General features: G+C 42.1%; 1 protein-coding gene across 1 annotated transcript in view; it reads right to left on the bottom strand.

The window, feature by feature from the left end:
• E2F3 (E2F transcription factor 3) overlaps nt 1-20,120 on the bottom strand; it is a 34,830-nt gene that overhangs the window by 6,394 nt on the left and 8,316 nt on the right. Inside the window, exons 2-4 of the mRNA XM_009895808.1 lie at nt 5,807-5,918; nt 3,165-3,384; nt 2,439-2,597 (exon numbers count right to left, since the gene is read on the bottom strand). Coding sequence (XP_009894110.1) covers nt 2,439-2,597; nt 3,165-3,384; nt 5,807-5,918 — 491 coding nt within the window. The remainder of the gene's footprint in view (nt 1-2,438; nt 2,598-3,164; nt 3,385-5,806; nt 5,919-20,120) is intronic.

The raw sequence follows: 20,120 nt of genomic DNA, 5'->3' as shown, positions 1-20,120 counted from the left end.
CCTTTCTTTCTCTTCTCCTTTACGTGGGTAAAGCTACATAAGCTAAAGCTTAACAACCCACAATTACTTGTAGACTGCGTAAAGCAAGATTTTTTTACACACTTGCTATGAAAATGCAGGGAACTGGAAATCACAGAAAAGATGTAAAGGAATTTACAGATGCATGTTACAGATGCAGATACACAATCTATTTTTGAAGTCATCAATAAAATAATAATGTCAATTTTCATTTGGGGGGTTGTAAACATTTATATATTCATATATGTATTTATTCATTTATATTATATGAAATTATTTCAAAAAACTGCTCACACAGCTACTTTAAACAACTTGACCGTGCAGAAAGTTGACTTCTGCATAAGCACAGAAGGAACATGAATATTTTGCTGTTCAATATGTATTTGTCCAAATCAACGTGAGCGTTTTGTTGGGTTACTGCACAGTGGCGCCTCACTTACTGACCTGTGTAACCATTAACTTACTGACCTGTCACAAACAGTGAAATGGCCACAATCACATGCAGGCCCTTCCAGCTCTTTAGTTTTGTCATCCATGAGGTGTCTAGCATAATATTTATGCCATACAAATAAAGAGCCTAATTTATTATTATATTTCTGGGGTGGTGTAAATGTGAACAATTTTGGTAAATGTCTACTGTTACCATACAGTAAGACAAACTGCCCAAGCTCAAAACGCCAACACATCTCACATCTGACTTGGACCAAATGCAAAGTAAAGGGATCAAAACGAAAGGTCAGCTTTCAGGCAAATGGCTTTTATCAAGGCTCCTACCACTCCTTTAGTAAGGTTTAAGTGAGGTTTGCAAAGGCAGAGTACCAATTACAGCAACAGTGGTTGTCACTATATGAACAAAGGAAAAGATTGCACAGTTTTCAAACACAACAACAATCTTCCTTGCTGTAGGTAAAAGCTCCCCATGCTAATGCTGGGCATACCCCAAAACGTTCAAGGTAGCGCTCAGTGACTCTCTGATTCTATTTATATATAGAGGAAGCACACAGCCGAGGCACAAACAATGTTTTGGTACTACCTAATCATGCAGTGAAAAGAAAAAGCATTTTCAAAAGCAGAAACTTCGCCTTCAGAGATAAGGCAAAGGAAGGGCCTTCTCAGCTCTCCGAGTCTTCAGTAGGTCACCTTCAGTGAGGTGAGCAAAAGACCATACTGGGATGCACTCAGATTCGTCCCCAGGTTTCGCACTTCCACATTCCTTCCTCAATAATTGCTAGTATTATCAGTAAACTTAAGATTCACAGAAGGATTTGGGGAATATGCTCTCCTAAATCCAAAAGCACGAGGCCAAGACGCGGCTAATGCTGATCCATCCTTGCCCACCCCCAAGGGAGCCAGCAACCGCGGGGCAGGGATCTCTACCACAGCAGTCCACACGAGAAAAAAAAAAAAAAAAAAAAAAGAGAATTGCAAACCCTCAGTTTTGCTTTGCTTAAATCCCTTCCTGGACCAAGGCAGTGCTGACCCTGCTCCCTATGCCACTGGGTGGTCTTGCTTTCATACATGTTGAGATGCAAGCACAATCAAAAGGCAATATTTACATAGTTCACATTACTTTTTACTGACACTCCCATAGTTATTTCCTATCCTTCAAAGCAGAGAATAAGTTTACCTTATTGGATGCTCTTCAAGACTATTTAAAGTAAAAAGTTCTCACATCAGCATTCAATAAAATACTCTCTTCTGTTGCTAATTGGTTGGAAATCTAGTGAAAATGAGAATTGGTTACTTACAAGGGATATTAGCAGCCAAAATACCAGAAGTCATATGAACCTTATGCCCTTGAGCATTGCTAATACATGAAATAAAGTCTAAAATAGACATTTTGAGCGCTCATAAAACCTTTATCTGTGATATTGTATTATAGATTCTGTAACCAGAGGAATCTAAAAATTTGTTGCAAGTTTCACACTAAACTAACCCCCAACTTTATTTTCCTCTCTGTGTCTAATTTATATACATCAGTTTAATTTCAAAAAAAAAAGTAATAAGTACACCCACAGAAATCTGTGTTACCTTAGCAAAGGCTGTCTGTGTGCCTTTATAATCTCCGCACACATAAAAATGGGGTTTGCTGTGGGCTCAAAAGAGTTGAAAAAGCACAGGTTTTTGATGTCACTCATTAATCAGTCGAATTCTTGGTTCTACTCTATGTGAACATGGATGTTAACGGGCTCCTTCATACACCACCTTTCTCTCTTTTTTTTTTTTCCCCTGACATTCCAGAAGCATTACAGGCGCAAGTGGCTTAAGTAACTTTTACATAGAACTACATTAAAACCTGTTATCCAACTTCTGCGAATTTCTGATGCTTTGTATCGTATTAATTAGAAGAATTCTCTTAGTATTACAGAGCACAGCAAGCAGACTGACCACCTCTGAGGTTTTTGGCAAAAAAAGGATATCTCTGATTCTCCGAGTCCTCTGTTAGCAGCTTGAGGTCCAGGGTGCAGCTTTGGATTAGCTCATCCAGTTTCTTCTCTTCCTGAGTCAGTTCGGTCACCTCCTTCGTGAGGCCTTGACGCTGTGCCAGCATGCCACCGTCCTCCGACAGGCTGCAGCCCCTACGGATACAAAGAAGGAAGACAACATTTGTAAAACCTGGCCCTGTGCTATGGGAAAGGGAAGAGGCAGGATTTCACACTGCAGATCAAGTCCTTTAGCCCCTTCTCCCTACGGCCGCCCATAGCGACTCGGCATAAACTACGCTTTCCAGAAAAAGCGTCTTTTTATCACGACAACACATTCTGGAACTGCCACCAAGATGGAAAAGTTGAATATTTCTAAGTGCTTACAAAATCTTGCTTTTAACTCCCCTTTCCTCTAACACCCTGAAGAAGACCAAGCAAGGCAGTAGGGTACAGATATGTACCTGAAAACTTACTCCACTTGCAGAAGCAAATGAGTTAATCCAGTATTCAGACAAAATGCTGGTTTCCAATTTCCCTGACAAATGCTATTTATACACTGAAAAGCTGTCTTAACAGAAAAAGAAAGCTTTATCCTGATAGAAGGCGTTTTGGATGATTGCTTGGAGCAAAGTGTTAGAATGGAAGGTGGGAGAAGAAAAACACTGCTGCTCTGTGACAGTGAAATCAGTTTAGGAATGGAAAATGAAAATGAATACTCACATCCACTGAATGTTGTTTTTGGATTTTTTCTTAATGAGATGGATGCCTTCCAGTACATTGGTGATATCGTAAATCCTCCTTTTTTGCACCTTGAGGACCTCAGCCGCTCTGTTCAAATCTAAGACCCCATCAGGAGATTGGCTCAGCAACTGAATGAACTTCTTTGTAAGAAGGCCAAGTGATGTATCATACCGAGTCTTTTCTGAAGGAGATTTTGGGGCTTGGAAAGGAAGAAAAAAAACCAAACCCAGATAAATAAATTTTCTCCTTTTAGTTCCAAAAGCAGCATCCAGAAATGAAAGGATACATATTACAGATACTTCTTTAGTTTTTACTAAAGAAATCTCTCAAACCTCTGCATTAAGACACAACTTACCACTGGGTATTTATTTGTATTTCAAAATGTACTTTTCCAAAAGTCACAGGTACATGAGCAAATACATACATTTTTTTAAATGCAAATATTTCCATTAGTCTGACGGATACATATAGCAATACTCGACTTAGACTTTCACTATGTGAATTCTTCATAGTATTTTTAGTATCTATTTATCCTGGCAGCAATACCAAAAATTCCCCTATGATGCTCCTTCATCAGGCTGATAGCCAGCTTTCATCAGGGTTTGATTTTCCCCTCTTGTAAGATAAGTGTTTCACATGCAATTAAGCAGGACTTAGGTGTACTTCAGTGGGTGAACACAATGACAGATTCCATCAGCGCCAGACTCCACAGCTTACAGAAAACTCAAGTGAATTAGAGGAGATTGACGCAAGATACAATTTATAATCATCATCTCTCCATAACCAAACAATGCTCAAACCAGGCAAGAGTACCCACTTATTTTAAATTAGAGGTCAGCAAACAGCTTGGATCTTACTAGACAACTCGCTTTTTTCATGCACAAATGTGGCAACTGTGCACTCAATAGATGAGCTCTTAAGAGTTTAAATAGGTAGATCAGAATAATTTCTAATTCTAAACGTTCAAAGCCTTTGTGTCAAGGGCTTTATTAGAAGTCTGCCGGGTTAAAAGTTTCCCTGTTCGCAAAACCTTTACTGTACACCTCAAACCTTTCATTTGCTTCAGGTGAGGTCAAACATTATGCAGGATGGATCTTAGGCTGATCTGGTGGTCATTTTCATTTTCTCAAGGTTGACGTCCCACACTTAATTGCAGAAGTCAGTCAAAACTGAAATTCTACCTGAAAGCGAACCTATAGATTACCATGAAATATTTTGAAGAATATGATGGCTTTTCAATGAAAACCAAGTCACGGCCTGTTTGCAAAAAGAACCTGCTGTATCTCATTTTTTTGGTAGATTCAGGGCTTGTCTGCACTGGGACACCGAGGAATATCCACATCAGCTAGGTGACCTTGCAAATTTGGAGCAGGGTGGTTTCTGTTTGTTTGTTTGTTTTTCCTTTGGATTTTAGAAAAGAGTAAGAGGATCAGAGTGAGAAGGGCAAGGGGCTACTTGATCCCCACTGAAAATGGCATGTGCTCCTGGTCATGCAGCAGGAAGTCTTCTGTACTTCTCAACAGACACTGCAGCAGCATCCTACGCTCTGAATGGTACTGAACTTCTGTGAGAACACACTTCAGTTTAAAACAGACTTTGTTTAGCTTAATGAAGTTTAGTTTAACTAAAGCAACCGTGGTAGTTTAACTTGTCCACTTTAAGTTTGTGACTTCTGCTAATTTCACTTTTCCCATCAGCCTCAACAGAAACAAGACTTAGACTGGTGAGGAGGGACAAACACCCCTTCAGGTCTCTTGCTCTCCCATCACCACCACTGCTGACCCAGTCCTCCCCTTTCCCCATTCCTCTCTCTCTGCAAGCCTAATTCTGCTGAAATCCCCCAAACGAGATGACAAGGCTACACCCCCCAGCTCCTGTTGCAAGAAAACTACTGCCCGAGGCAACACAAGATGTGCAAAAATTAATACTTGCAGCAAGTAAGCAGTAGCAGCAATAATCTCGTCATATTGCAGGGAGAGGAGGAAGATCGGAGCCCGCAAAAAGCATTTAGCCTGCAACACCGCCGGGGCACAGCTACCGCTCTTTGCAAATCCCTGTCTGGGAGAAGAATCCCTGCCGATCAGCTGCTGTACATTTAGCAGGGAAGGAGGAGGCTGGCCTGATGAGCCTTGTCTAATAATGGCATTTGATCCCATCAGAATATCTTGATTCCTAAGCATCCCCCTCTCCTAAGCATCCCCCTCTCCTAAGCATCCCCCTCTCCTAAGCATCCCCCTCTCCTAAGCATCCCCCTCTCCTAAGCATCCCCCTCTCCTAAGCATCCCCAACCTCATGCCCTTGGCTGAAGAGGAGGTCCTGGATGGAGAGGCCGCAGGCTGCCCGGCAGGCAGAAGGACAGACCCAGCAGCCAGGAGCCTTTGCAGCCTCTCAGCAGCTCTGGACCACGCTGCAAACTTGTTTTGCTGCAAACTTGTTGTGCGCTGCCTGGCTGTGGGGTTGAGAATGTTGCATGCACATCCAGCTAGGTGAGGGGAGCAATAAACCCACTCTCTTAGCTAGGTAACGCAGCCTGTTGTACTGGTTCGCTCTGATCTCAAGCTGGTAAAATAAAAAAAAAAAAAACACCTCTGTGCTATACAGTGTGTTACTAGTTCCCTTACTTTTTGGACTATCCGGACTTCTTGTCGCAGCTCTTCCTTTCCCCTTTGGAGTCTTTAGTCCTTCAGCAAGATACTGGTGGCCACTTTCTCCTAGCTCCAGCCTTCGTTTTGCCTGTTAAAAAACACAATTTTATTTTAATCGATGGATTTTTAAGAAGTATATTTCACTTTATCTAACATAATATTAGGGCTATAGGAAAGGCAGACAGATGTGAACTTTTCACAGCAAGGTATCACTACAGGTTCATACCCCATATTCATCACAAGGGAATCTGAATATTTACTGGATTCCTAAGGTGGACTTAAATATGTCACTCTCAAAGGCTAGGTTGATGGGGGCTTATTTGAAAATTGAGCAATTTTTTAAATTTGAAAAGCTGAATGACAGTTGTATGATCTACTTCAGTCTAGTCTGAACCTTCTTAAATACATATGAAAGATTTCTACCCTCACTTGAGTTGAGAACATTTCAGTTAAGAAAACCAAAGAGCATCTCTCAAGTACATGCACGTTTGCGCTCACAAAGTCACATTCCTTTTTAAAAACCCTTTATATCCGTATACGTTTGTGCACAGGTAGTATTAGCGCAAGTTATGGTTTTCCTTCACCATTTGAAAGGATGGCTTTGAGAGAACCAGCAACTTCCACCACTATAAACCTTTCACCAATGAAATATAAGGCATGACATCAAGACCAGCATTAGACAACTGTTCTCTGCTTCTCAGTAATTTTTGTCCTCATTGAAAGCACAACTGCTACATTTATTTCACATTAACTAGCACATTTTCATTAAAGCTGCCTACGTAAAAGCAAGGTGGAGTAAAAGTAGCATCAAAAAGATGATGCCCGAAAATCAGCTAAATGTTGCATTCAGCTCAAAAAAAAAAATGTACATCTTGAATAATAAAAATAATGAATGAAACTGTTAAACTGTGCAACACAGACAAACTGCAATGAAAACCACCACCAATATGAATTTTGCTCCTAGACAGAAACACAATCTACTATCTTTGGAAACAATTCTATACCCTACCATACTACTCAAGTTACTGAAATTTAATCTGGAGATATTTGTTATCCTAACAATAGAAAGACCATTACCTGGGAAGATACAGGAAAAGAAGAAAAAGATGGTTTATGTCTTATGAAGTTCAGCCAAATAACTGTTTCCAAAGAATGTTGTTTATTCAATTAGGTTGAATAATTCAGAGTATTGTATTTGCTTGCTCTTTAGACTTGCCCCAAAGGGTTGCATCATATTCTTCTCCTCGCCAGAGTATTGTATTTGCTTGCTCTTTAGGGTTGCATCATATTCTTCTCCTCGGTGAACCAAAATAAAATAGTACATTCTGCTATGAAGTTTTAGACAGCTATTTCTGTATTGTGGATTTAGCGTATGTGTTTTACTTTGGGTCTGTGACCTACAGAAGGCTCTAAATAATTTGATTTTTATGCACTTATTTATGGATTGCTAACTAACATCTTTGTGCTGGACTCCACCTGCAAACCTCAAGCTTACTCAAAGGCGAGTTAAAGCAGACGAAACTCGTATAAGCCCGCGGCGCACCAGCATATGCAGAGTGCTCAATGCCACTCTTCTCTATATTTTGTGCAAAGTGGCAAGGCACTAATTTGCCGGTGACAAAGCAAAACTGAACTCATTGCCTCCTTCTAACCAAGGCAGGCAGCGGGCTCCCAGCGGCCCATCGGCGTGAAACACCTCTGCTCCTCTCCCTGAGACATCAGCTCTGTAATCCAAGGACACAGATTTTAAAAAGGTCAACTGTTAACAAAAGCATCCAGCTAATATGTTTAGCCAATGTAATTGGATTAAATTAAGATTACAGCTATTCCAGAGGGAGAAATACATTTCACACTTTTTTTCTAAGTAAGTGGTTTTCCACCCTGAGAACTATAAGAGAAAAGGAAGGAGGGGTGAAAAGGGAACAATTCAGGGCGTGGGAAGACTAGGCCAAAGGGATACAATTAAAGATAAAAGAGAATCTCAAAACCAGGTGTGAGGAGGAGGGGAAATGCTAAAGACTTAAAATCCAGAGATTTGCAGCAGCGCTCTCCATCAGAACAGAAACTCCCGTTTGGACGACACAGCAAAACTTTTTGTCTCAACTTGTTTGCCAGACACGAACAATGGTATTTTGCCCCTGCTTTTGTGGTTAAACACTTTAAAACTTTCTCCTGTGAACTTCAAATAATCAGGTTTGGTAGTGAGAGAACGTAAACAGCATCTTTTGGCTGCACGCAGCAGCACAAGCCCGTCCGTGTGTGTCAGAAGGTGTTAGAAACAACATGCTCTTGTGGGTCCCTCCAGCGTACCGGAGCTACGGGCAGTGCAGGACTATAGATTAACTATAATACTGGCTAAATACCAAACGGCAGAGAGAGCACTACAAGATAGTTATTTTGTAGGGCACGAAGCACACAGAAAACCTGAGAGAGAGAGAGAGAGAGACAGAGCAAAATATTTTAGAAGAGTTTAAAAGAGCTTGGTGAAACTATTGAGAGGCAATTTTAGCAAACGCTGAGGAATGTTTAATTTCTGGCCAGATGTTACACGTCACTCAGCAAGTGCTTTCTTCCCCTTCCTGTTTTACAAACTTCGTAACAAGATGCAGGATTGCAGTGCTATATTCTCTCAATTTCTTCTTCTCTGACTTACAGTCCAAAGATTTTCTAGGGCCTTTTCCTTTGCACTAGAAATCCTGGGTGACTCACAGTTTCTCTCTCCCATCTGCAAAATTATTCAGAGTGCTTTCTGATATCAGACTTCCCTTGAGAAAACTGAAAATCTCCATTCAGATATCAGCAGAATCAGTAACCCTTAAAAAAAAAAAATCTTGATTTGCATAACTTATTTCTGCTACAGCCCTATAGTCATTATTTGCTGTATTTGTACAAGCTTTGTATTGTCTTTATTTGCATTATTTGATCAATCATAGCATGCAGAATGTTCTGACACAGTGCATGGGGCCTGCTAAGAAGTAGCAAGTCAAAGGACACCAGCACAAAACATCCCGATGACAGGGAGGGACAGGAAGCATAGAGACTTAAGAACTTCTCAGTGACTTGAAACTTGAGTGCAATAAATGTAAGTCCGATTCCCCAGCGGGATCGTGAAAGGATGATATAGCACACGGGGCAATGAGACAGGTAAAGCCACAAATTGATACATCCAGCAAGAGACACAAAAGTGACAGGAAAGCATCCTATTGATCTGAACCAGACACCTATCTAACCCCTTGGTGGAGACCTAAAATGTTTGGCATCAACTGTTTTGACTCCATTTTCTCTTTTGATACTATAAGGAACTGCTGATATAGATACTACTATGGATCCACTGTTCGGTGCAGAACAGTAAAAAACAGGTGGCACTTTGACTCCGATGTAGTTACCCCCTTTTAGCTTCAATCCCTTTAAAAAAAAAAAAAAAAAAAAAAAAAAAAAAACCACAAACACCACAACCTCAGATAGCTACCAAAATTAATGTTAGGGGCAAACTCACAAGAATGTCTTCATAAGAACACTTGTGTCTATAGGAAAATAGTTTAAAATCTACTAGGATAAGCTAAGTATTTTCAAGTAGGCAGGACCTGATGAAATTCACTTTACAATACTCGGTCTCGGTGATTAACTTTTAAGAGGTTGGAGGCAGGTAATCTTACAGAAGACCAGAAAAAAAGCAAATGTGGTTTAACATGAACTGAAAAAGGGGTGGAAGAGGTGCAATTGGGAAATTATAGCCCATCCCTCTTAATGGGCTCTTTTGACCTCACAGCTACCTGGGTCTAACAGGTTGTGGCCACCACCTCTTCTCCTGCATCTTCCCACCATGCCTGGGCCACCCCCTGGTGCAGGCAGTGCCTGACTGACGGATGGGTCCTCATCAGACCCCACAGGGAGCTGGCTCAAGGGGTCACAACCAGCAGAAACCTAACTCTCCTCCACAACACAAGTGAGGGATTTTCTGCAGGGTTTTTCCTTGCCGGGTAACTTGTCCGCATTGAGAGCTGCAGAGCAGGAGCAGTGGGACACCCTCCATCCCCCTTGGGGCATCAGCTTGGCATTCGAGCGGCTTCGCTTTTGTGTCACACAGCAATCAGCTTCAGCTCTTGGGGAAAGAAAGTGGCACCAATCAAAAAGAAAAAAGGAAAAAGTCAGAGCGTTACCTTGTAAGAGCATAACAGATAGCAAAGTGCGAAGCATGTGGTAACAGCCAGCACGGGGTTTTGTCAAGATAGCAGAGAGGGAAGTGCGTGGCGGGGGACAGCCAGCATCAGCTCTTGAAGACCACACCGTGTCAAACCAAAGCCTCATTTTCTACGAGGCATGTGTTTCTAAGTTTGATGGAAGAAGCAGCAGTAAAACGTCCTCTAATTCTTTCCAATGATAAAACCATGGAGCATAACTTTGCCAAACTATGCGCATTTGAAATTTTTCCTGCTAGATGTCTCTCTCAGCTTTATTACTGCATGCGAGACAGTTGCACTGTTTGCAAGAGACGGACCTGAGAAAAATTACATTACCTGTGCAACCTTCTGAAAACCCTTTGTCTGAAATATTGCTGCACTTGTTATGCTTTAGCAGGCACATCAAACTTGACCAAAGGATTATCTGAGTCGGGCATGTGCCTTTCTATTCCCTCAAAATTCCAAATTTAAAAACACTTGGAAAAGCACAGCTGGTACATTTTCAATATAAAAATCAACAGCCAAATTCCATTTCAAACTGCAAGCAGCACAGATCTTGGGTCTGCCCAGGCCATGCACGTGCCATCTCCTGGGAGGTCACATCCAGGACAAGACACATCTAAGTCCCCTGCTCCCCTAGCAGGCATTCAGGGTATATTAGAGCAGCAGCAGTCTGATTTAAATACAAAGGGACAAAAGCCGAACTCGGAATGAGAGCGAAAGTAAACTGGGACAAAGTCTGCTGAGAGGAGGACAGAAGATAAAATAACCGATTCCAAATAAACGGTATGAGGAGTTGGAAAGCAGCTCCCGTTTAGGGTTGACTGAGCAGGGAAAATAGGAAATGACCAAGCATAGCAAGGAATAAATTGTGTGTATTAAGTGATAGCCGACAGGGAACCAAGCAGCAAGCCAGAGAAGTGTGTCTTAGCCCTCAGCTGTGTCTCCGTCGGCGTCTCAGAGTGAAGACTATGCTGGGCAAGTTAAGCAAGGGCAGATGACTAAGTCTGGCATAGTCTCCAGAAGATATTAAAATTGCTAGGGGCAGATAAAATGGCAGCTTTTCTGTATGTCACCACAATGCTGATATTACCGGGGAGGGGATGCAAGCCTATCCAGAGAGCACAGATAAATTTTGACCGCAGCGAGTAAGCCGTAGCACAGACGCTTTAACAATCCCGACGCGCTTTCCACAGGCTTTCCTCTAGGTTTTCAAAATTAAGCAGTCACTTAAAAATACAATTTAAAAGCCAAGGTTCTGAGGCATGAACTCTAGAAAGCTGTTCTGGAGGTCAGGAGCTGCAGAGAAGAAAGCAAACACTTTACATGAAAGGGTAAATTAAGCTGGAGCTTGGTGAGGGAGGAATACAAGAGAAGCAGCAAAGAAAAAAAGGCACCTTGGGGTGAAGGCACAGAAATATTCATGTGCTAGGAAAACTTCACAGAACGAGGCGATGCAGGCTGTGCCTTCTGAACATGCTCACATGAACAAGCTCTGGTATGTGGAGAGCCCCGAATGCCTGCCAGAGGGCTGTGCCCAGTTGAGGGCATGGCAAACACTACAGCTAACACCAGGAGAGACCGAAAAACGGGGAGAGGCGCAGAGAGGAAAGCGGAGAAGCTCTAAGCAGGAAAGGAAGGGGCTGAGCTCCGCAGGTCAGCTCGCGAGTGAGGAAATCCTCGAGGCCAGCAAAAAGATGCAAGAGGACTATCAGAGTGGCTGCCTACGGGCTCCTAGTGACAACTCCTCATTTCACACCTATTTCTGTTGAGCAATGAGGAGATAAATTTGCAGTCCAAGCTCCTGGAAGGGAGAGAGATTTCCGTTTTCCATAAAGAATTATTTACCTCAGTGGTCTACATACAGATACCAATAACTTGCACCATACTACCCTTGGTTTTAAGTAGTTAATTCTGACAGTATAAAACCATAAAAAGGCGGTTTAAGAAAAGAATAGGAAGACAAAGAAATAGCTAGGAATTAAACTACTCGCATGTGAAAAACAGTAACTAAGTATGTTCTGAAGGGGGGGTTCTAAAAGTCCTCTCAACTCTTCCCAAAAATATTACTTCTCTGTCAACAGTACACATTCCCCTACTACACTACACAGAGGAACAAGTCCAGGAATGACACTTCAATGAAAACGTGACCTCAAAATTAAGTTTTACATGTAACTTATTCATTAGACTGAGGTAAGAGCATAAAAAAAGACACACAAAAAATAGTGCCTTGAAAATTGAATAAATTGTAAAACCAACAAAAAGAAGAACAGGAATCTGAAATATCGCTACTTATTAGTCAGGATTATTAGTTGATTGACAAGCAGCTGGTATTTAAAGTAACATTTAAAGAAGCATTTTAAAGCAAATGAAAACACAGCTTACAGAAATCATCCTGATCAACCTACTCCAATACAAAAGCCCCAAATTTTCTTCTCAGAAAATGGCAACTGTAGTAAAGAGGGGACAAAAAAAATCCTTTACACTGTACCAATTTGTGTTTCCTAAACTATCAGCTTATTTTTCAGCTTATCAGGTATCAGCTTACTATAGTTTTGACTGAGGGAAACTCTTCTCTAGCTCCTATACTGAAATTATTCGTTCAGCTACAGTCAAATTGCTCGTTTTTAATGTAGATGAATATTAAAAGAAAATCTCCTTTTAATGTCTTAATTGAGTTTATCATTCAATAAGAGGGACCTCACAATTATCAAATTAAACTACATTCTGATCATCTGCAGCCCCTTCTTATTAGGCATTTGACCCTGAGAACTCAAGGCAATAGCGTTACTCTGGTGAAGTTTCTTTCAAGGCCTAATTAAACCATCCTATTGCCATCAATTTTCCATTTTCACAATTCCATCAGAAGTATCGGGAGTGTCAAGGAAGCCACGAACTGTATGCGCTTAAATACCAAACCGTAAAACTTATTTTTAGCTCAAAAAAGTTAAAATGTGGGTGGTGAAGTTTCAGCAGCGGATTCTTGTTTGAAAATAGGACCCAAGCCAGAGGAACCTTAGCGATGGCTTTCCCTTCTCAGGTTGAATATGCAGAAAGCAGTAATGCAAGTGTCACGAGTGCCTCCCAGTCAGTCATTACTGCAGAACATCACACAATGACACTTTCAACACCCACTGAAAGGCATACATTAGCTTGCAGATGCGCTCAACAGTTCGAGCGGAGAGGGCTCATTCCCGCGTTCGCAGCGCTGGGCATCGATGCCCTGTGCCTCAACCCCAGTAGCAGTTCACACTTCTCTCATCTCCATCCCGCCTGAACAGAAGGACATTTTCAACCGCTTCTCAATTAAACACAGTCACCTGAACCAAACCAAGAAAGTAGCGAAACACAGCAATAAAAATTGGTCGTTTCTGCCTAGACCTATGGCAAGTCATTTTTACCGAAGGAGGATTATAATCTCAAGGTACTAATTCCCTTTGATTTTCACCCTGGTATCTCATGGGGGGCTGACTTGCCAGAAGGTCAGAGTATCTCACAGCCACCACCACTAACGTAACTTAGATGCTGAGGTAAGTAGACAACGCGTTTGATGTTATTCCATTTTCCGCTCATCGGTCTACTCGGATGCCGTGGGATCAGCCTACGCCCCATCAAGCTTGCAGTCAATTATAATAGCCACCGCTAAAACATGCAGCTCGTCTTATTCTCCTACACTGGTGCTGTACTTCATATTTTCTTTGCACTAGAAGGGGAAGGACATTACAATGGTTGTGCAAGAAATAAACCAAAGCACAAGCCACGACGTTTCAGGCCTCAAACTAACAGAATTACACCTATGCTGCATAGGAAATGAATCACCCGAGACCTTTCTATTGCAATTTTTTCCACCAAATATGAAACAATTACTTCTTACTGGAAGCAATGGCGTTGTACTGCACGAAGCTTGAAGACTCCAGTTACTGCTTCATGTCGAAATATGAAAAGTTGTTTTCAGGAAGCTGCACCCAGTTTTCATCTCAACTGCTGAACGGCCCCAGGTGAGGAACACGCGTGCCTCTCAGCTGTCCTGAAAACCGCTCCGTCCAACAGCTACTCCCCCGTCCCAACGGCTGCTGGAGGCTGAGCTGCACACACCTGCCTGGTCGAGGTGGAAGCTCTGTAGACAAAACCTCCAGAAAACATACTGACAGACAGCCGAGACATGCACGCAGAAGCACAGGCAGACCAAGCAGCACCTGGAGGCAGAGGGGAGGGAACCCTGACTGCAGGTTTTTGGGGTGGCTGGGAGCAGTGTGAGCATGGCCAGGGCCATGGTGGCAAGGCTAGCCCTGCCACCAGCAGGTTTTAACGCCAGTCTGGTCCTGCAAACTGGTGTCTCAAAGCTACCAGCCATTCGCCCTGCCCCGTTCCCAAAGATACCACTACAGCAAGGCTGCTGCCTCCAGAGCAGAGCTCGGGGGTTTTCAGTTGCAGTTCACGTCAGTAATTTCTCACCACAGACATCCTTTGAAGAAAAAAAGACTGTCATAAAACAGGCCTGATGCTGAACTCTCAAACAAGTGCGTGGTGGGGGAGGACGTGGCAAGAGAATGGCTGCATAAGAGACTTCTTGGTATTGCATATACGTGTTATAATTATACCGACACAGGTCCACTACTAATGCTACCCATCGAGATCAAAGTAAGCCAAATAAGAAAGTGATAGTTTAAATACACAGGGTGTGTGATGAGGCACCACCTCTTCATGTGGTGGCGGCAATGCTTGCTGTGTTGCAGCCCTTCGGGAGACTTTCAGCCTCCTGACTGGGGAGGCTAAAACTGAACTGGAACGAGGGAAATAAAACTTCCGTATCGTTATAAGGCTGGTCCCAAAGAAAAACCATCGCAAAGCAGTCAGTCTCAAAATACATTCTAAAGATTATTTTGTCTTTTGTGTTTAAGGACTATTTTTAAAAGTACTCTTTTAAAAGTCATTAACTTCAAAATAAGATTGTGATTGGATTAGTTCCAATAGTGACTTCCACTCTACATGTAGAAATTAGCACAGCTACTTAAAAAGGAAAAACTTTTGAATGCTGTCAGTTGTCTGCCAAATTGTCTACTAAACAAACAAGCCCTGGGAGGGGGGAGGAAGGACATTATGAGAGCTGGAGAATACGATAGGATGAACTTCCTTGGAGGAAATTCCAGTAAACACCATGAAGAATAAGATACACAGGTTAAAAACTAAAGTAGTGGTATACAGGGCATATATATCGACATATGAATCAGAAGGACAGTTATTCCTTACTTACAGAACATTTAGAATATAGTCATAAAACTCTCTAGGAAGATGGAATTAATAGGATCTGATATGTATGAAGTGAAAAAGGAAAAGGAGGAGCACTCACAAAACCATGCCAATGCTATCTCAGTGTAGATGCCCTGTAATGATGCAAGATTGGGCTTGCATCACAAAGTTTGCTCACTAAATTGCCAGTCTAAGCCACAGCATCTCGAGCTTTGTTTTCCTTGGATACAGGACACCTACAAGAAAGGAATTACACCAATGAAGTTTCTGGAGTGCAAGTGTTCTTGTCTGCACAGGCCTGTGGCTCAGTATTTCCCACCCGGGCACCCCACACCTCCCTACACTCCACGTAAAATATCCATACTGAGTTATACCAGGGCAGTGCCGAGGGACTGCATCACTTCACTTACTGACCGGTGATTCACAGGGAACCAACTAACTTGTACATTCTTTCAAAAATTAATGACAAAGAGGATCTGTACACAAACACTTCAGAAACTATAGCAGAGAGCTACAAACTAGAAGGCATTAAGTTTTAAATACTCAGGTGCACGTGAGTTTTAGTGTTGGGTATTCATGCCCCCAAAGGAGGAGAATCCTGTCTTAGAAAAAGTCGACACCAATCTTGACTCCGTATTTTTAATGCACTGCCTGAGGCAAGGTGGTTCTTACATCTAACTATTTGTTCAATTAATGTAATTAGTTATAAAAAGTCAGATCTAAAGTAGTAGAATCTTTAATTTTGAAGTACTTCCTTAACCTAGTTCCATATGAGTATAAAAACATACAGCTGGATTCCCCAAAAGCAATAAATGTACTTTGAATCCATCTAGGGTGATAAAAATATTATATAGATTCCAAAGGACATTGTGAAAGTTGACAAAAAACTTTCAGGAGACAACCAGACCCAGATGACATGTAATTATTTGCACTTACAGAGCCAGACGGTCAGATAACGTAAGGTCCTAAGCATTTACTGTAAGACAGGATAGTTCTGTACATTATGTAAACTGTGGGGGGTTTAGTTCACTTTAAGGAGGTCACAACATTGTCCAAACAGATTAACCCTAAGAAGTTATTTCTGCACCTACAATATCTATAATCCTGACTTTGCATGGAGAGACCTATTTATTATTTGCAAAAAGTTAGTAAGGTACAGTTTTGAAAAAGAAATTACTAGTATCACATAAAAAAAAAAAAAACCACAATAAAATCCTTAGGTAACCTTGAAGAAGTTAACACAATAACCTCCTCCACATACCAAACCTCAGAGTAACAAAAATAAATAACAAGTGCCCAAGAACCAGGAAACACGGTTTACATCTCCAAAAGCAACTATTCCTAGAAGCAGTCAGAAAAGAGGCTCCAAATCAGCAGAAAGTCAAAGAAATAGATAAAAGCATGTAAGAAGAAAGCGAGGGAGAGAATCACAGGTAGCAGGGACCTAGAGACCCCAGCTGTGGCTGACGGCCCCCTTCATCCTAGATCAGGAGCTGGTACTGCCGTCAGAAGTTTTCTTCACAGCACTTTTCTTTGACTACAAAAAGAATTCAGTTTTCACCCAGCCTGGGTTGCTGAACTCGAGGAACTGATGATTTCCTCCCTCCCTATGTCAAGGTAGGCAGCTGTTGCATATACTATTATTTCACCAATCAGTTTTGGCAGCAGATGGCTTACGTGGCTGAAACAGCACAAAGATAGCTGAGCTCTTCGTGTTTTAAATTCTGTGTAATGTCACAAAGAACAACTAATCCACTGAGCTTTCGCAGTGATGCACATCCTACCTCGGCAGTGTTTTATCACTCCATCGGTCGCACCAAAGAGCAGAATAACCTGGTAGTGCTGGCTAAATGAAGATAAACTATTTGGTTCAAAAGGCAAGGTTTACTTATTCCCAGTGACAGAGAGGGAATAAAAACAAGACAAGATGACAAACAACAGTTCATGAAAAAAAGCAAACGAGCCTTGATAGATTAAATATTTATTTTTTTTTTCCACATCTGGGTAAATTCTGTCGTACCATGGAGGGGACAATCTAAAAAGCTGGTGTGATAGCCTAATTTACAAGACTACATCCAAAACAAATTAATCATCACAGAGAATAAGTTTCTAGGGGAAACGAAGAGAAAGTTGCTGTTTTGGCTCTGGTGGAGCAGAACATCTTAGGTCATAGAGTGAACCAAGGACTTGACTCCATGTCAAAATTGACCCACACCAGACACAACCTGTCCATTCTACTTTGTCTTCTTTACTATGTATTCCTTAAACTAAATACCTTGAGATAACTTTTCCAGAAAAATGTATACTGTCTTTCAGTCTGAAATTTTAAAATGAAATTAATTGAGATTTTGTCTCTAACCCGGCCTTTAGTCAGAGAAAAGAATCTGACTTCCTAATACGAATCTGACTTTCTACATATCACAGACCACTACCCTTCCGCTAGTTGTTACGCAATTAGTAACATTGAACTACCTTGTAGCCAAGGATAGGAAGAGATTGCCATGCAATTGTAGAATCTCTGTTATGAGAAAGTTAAATGAGCAAGCACCTGTCAGGAAGGACCATAAACGTGGTTGCTGTTACCAGAAAGCAGGCAGATGGACTTGCTGACCTCAAGGCTGTTCAGAGCTGAAATTACAGAGCATAACTCTGCAGAGAGATTACACAGCAAAACACCCATTCTGTCAAAACTTGAAGGTATCAACTCGTGATTATCTTCCTGTCACTTAAAGAAAAAAAAGTCTTCATTTTCACTTTGAGTTTGCACTGTTTCAACTTTCAGTAGTAAGTTCTTGACATGCTCAAGTTCAACTATGTAAGCAGTCCTTTAATACCAGAATCATCTCACAGAGTGGCTGAGGTGGAAAAGGATCTCTGGAGATCACCTAGTAGACCCCCCACTACTCAGAGCAGAGGCTACTAGAGCAGGATGCCAGTGCTTTGTCCAGTTGGGTTTTTAGTATCTTCAGTGACGGAGACTCCACAATCTAAGAGCCCTATTCCAGCATCTGATCATCCTCACTGTAAAACCTTATGTTTAAATGGGATTTCTTGGATTTCAGTTTGTGCTCACTGCCTTTTGTCCTGTCACTGGCCACCACTGAGAAGAGCCTGGTTCCATCTTCTTCACTCCCTCCCATAGGCATCTATACACCTTCTGTCCTCCAGGCTGAATGCTCCCAGCTCTCTCAGCCTCCCCTTGTGTATCAGGTGCTCCGAGGCTTTAACTACCTTCATGGCCCTTTACTGGACCTGCTCCAGTAAGTCCATGTGTCTTGTACTGGTGTTGTGGTTTGAGCTGGGCCAGCCACTAAAACTAATGACGAATGCTCTCTTTTACTTCTCTCCCCTTCAGAAAAGGGAGAGCATCTGTTGTTCGTTTTAGTGGCCAGGCCAGAACTGGACCCAGCACTCCAGGTGTGTCTCACCAGGACTGAGCAGAAGGAAAGGATCATCTCCATCACCCTGCTGGTAATGCGATGCCTAATGCAGCCCAGTAGGTCATCAGTGGTCTTTGCCATAAGGGTGCATTGCTGGTCCACCAGGATCCTCAGGGCTTTCTTCTGCAGAGCTGCTTTCCGGCAGGTTTTCCCCAGCCCATCCTGGTACCTGGAGTTATTCCTCCCTAGAGGCAGAACTTTGCACTTCACTTTGCTGAACTTCATAATGTTCCTGACAGCCCATTTCTACAGCCTGTCAAGGTCCCTCTCGATGGCAGCACAACCATAAGCTATATCAATCCCCCCCTCTGTATCTTGTACATCAGCCAAGTCATCCCTTAACATTAATTTCATAAACAAAATATTGCTGAAGTAAATTGCACCGTAGGGCATTTCCTTCAGCCCTCAGGTAAATTTTGCTGCCCTATTTAACATCCTCTTCCCTTTTCAACATTTTCCCTTTACAAGCACTAGCACCTAATTGTGTACATTATTTCAAGTATCAGGGGCACCAAGCCTGTTCACTGAGGCAAGTTTCCTCTCCTCCTGTTCCTTTTTCATACGTGCCAGGATGCCAGTCTCAGTGCCACTGCTCCTCGGCATTGCGCTGGAAGCTGGTGTGCAGTTGCTTGCCCACTACAGACTTCTCAAAAGTGCTGCTTTCCAGGATACAGGCCCTCTTTCATAAGGCATAGCCTGAATTCCCTGTTCTCTGGCATACAGCTCTGCCTTTGGCTGCGTTAAAGACGCAGTGTGTTTGAATGTGCCTGCAGAGCAAGTTGCAAGAGCTCCATTATCACTTACTATTCTGCTAGCAATTACTATCAGTAACAGGTTTTTTTTGTTTACTTCTGGGACAATGATGAAAGCACCCCACAGTATTGGGATTAGCACAAATACTCTCTGGAATCAATCAAAAGGACCCTTTTCCTGATCTGTCAACTTAGCCAATTTTTAATCCAATGCCATACTGACCTTTATTTTTTTTAATGAAAATCCTTTACAGTATTAAGCGTCCTTTCTGTCAGCTTCATTCACAGGTCAGACAGCTACACCTTCGTTATCTCTTCACTTTTGGTTGGTGGGGAGGAAAAATCAGGAAAAGAAGGGCGAAGGTGGGAAGAGCTGGCTCTTGGTTACTGCTGGTAAACATTTTAGGAAGCACCACAAACACTTTTTTGCAGTGCTGTGTACACAGCTCCATCCTTATAATTGCACACTACTTAAACCCTACAGAAAGGGTTATTTTAAGACTGTTGGACATCCCAAGTTTTAGGGAAGCTTTATGGATGCCAGAACAAGACTGGAAGAGCAGAAAATCAGCAGAGAGGTAAGAGAGACAACACGTAGGATGAAAGCAGAAACTCAGGTGTCTATTCACAAGCTGTAATTTCTATTCATTGTAGCTCAGAGAAAGCC

Source organism: Charadrius vociferus, unplaced genomic scaffold (assembly GCF_000708025.1).
Source record: "Charadrius vociferus isolate BGI_N301 unplaced genomic scaffold, ASM70802v2 scaffold422, whole genome shotgun sequence".
Lineage (NCBI taxonomy): Eukaryota > Metazoa > Chordata > Aves > Charadriiformes > Charadriidae > Charadrius > Charadrius vociferus.
The sequence above is the reverse complement of the archived record's forward strand: the minus strand, read 5'-3'. Positions and strand labels throughout refer to the sequence as shown.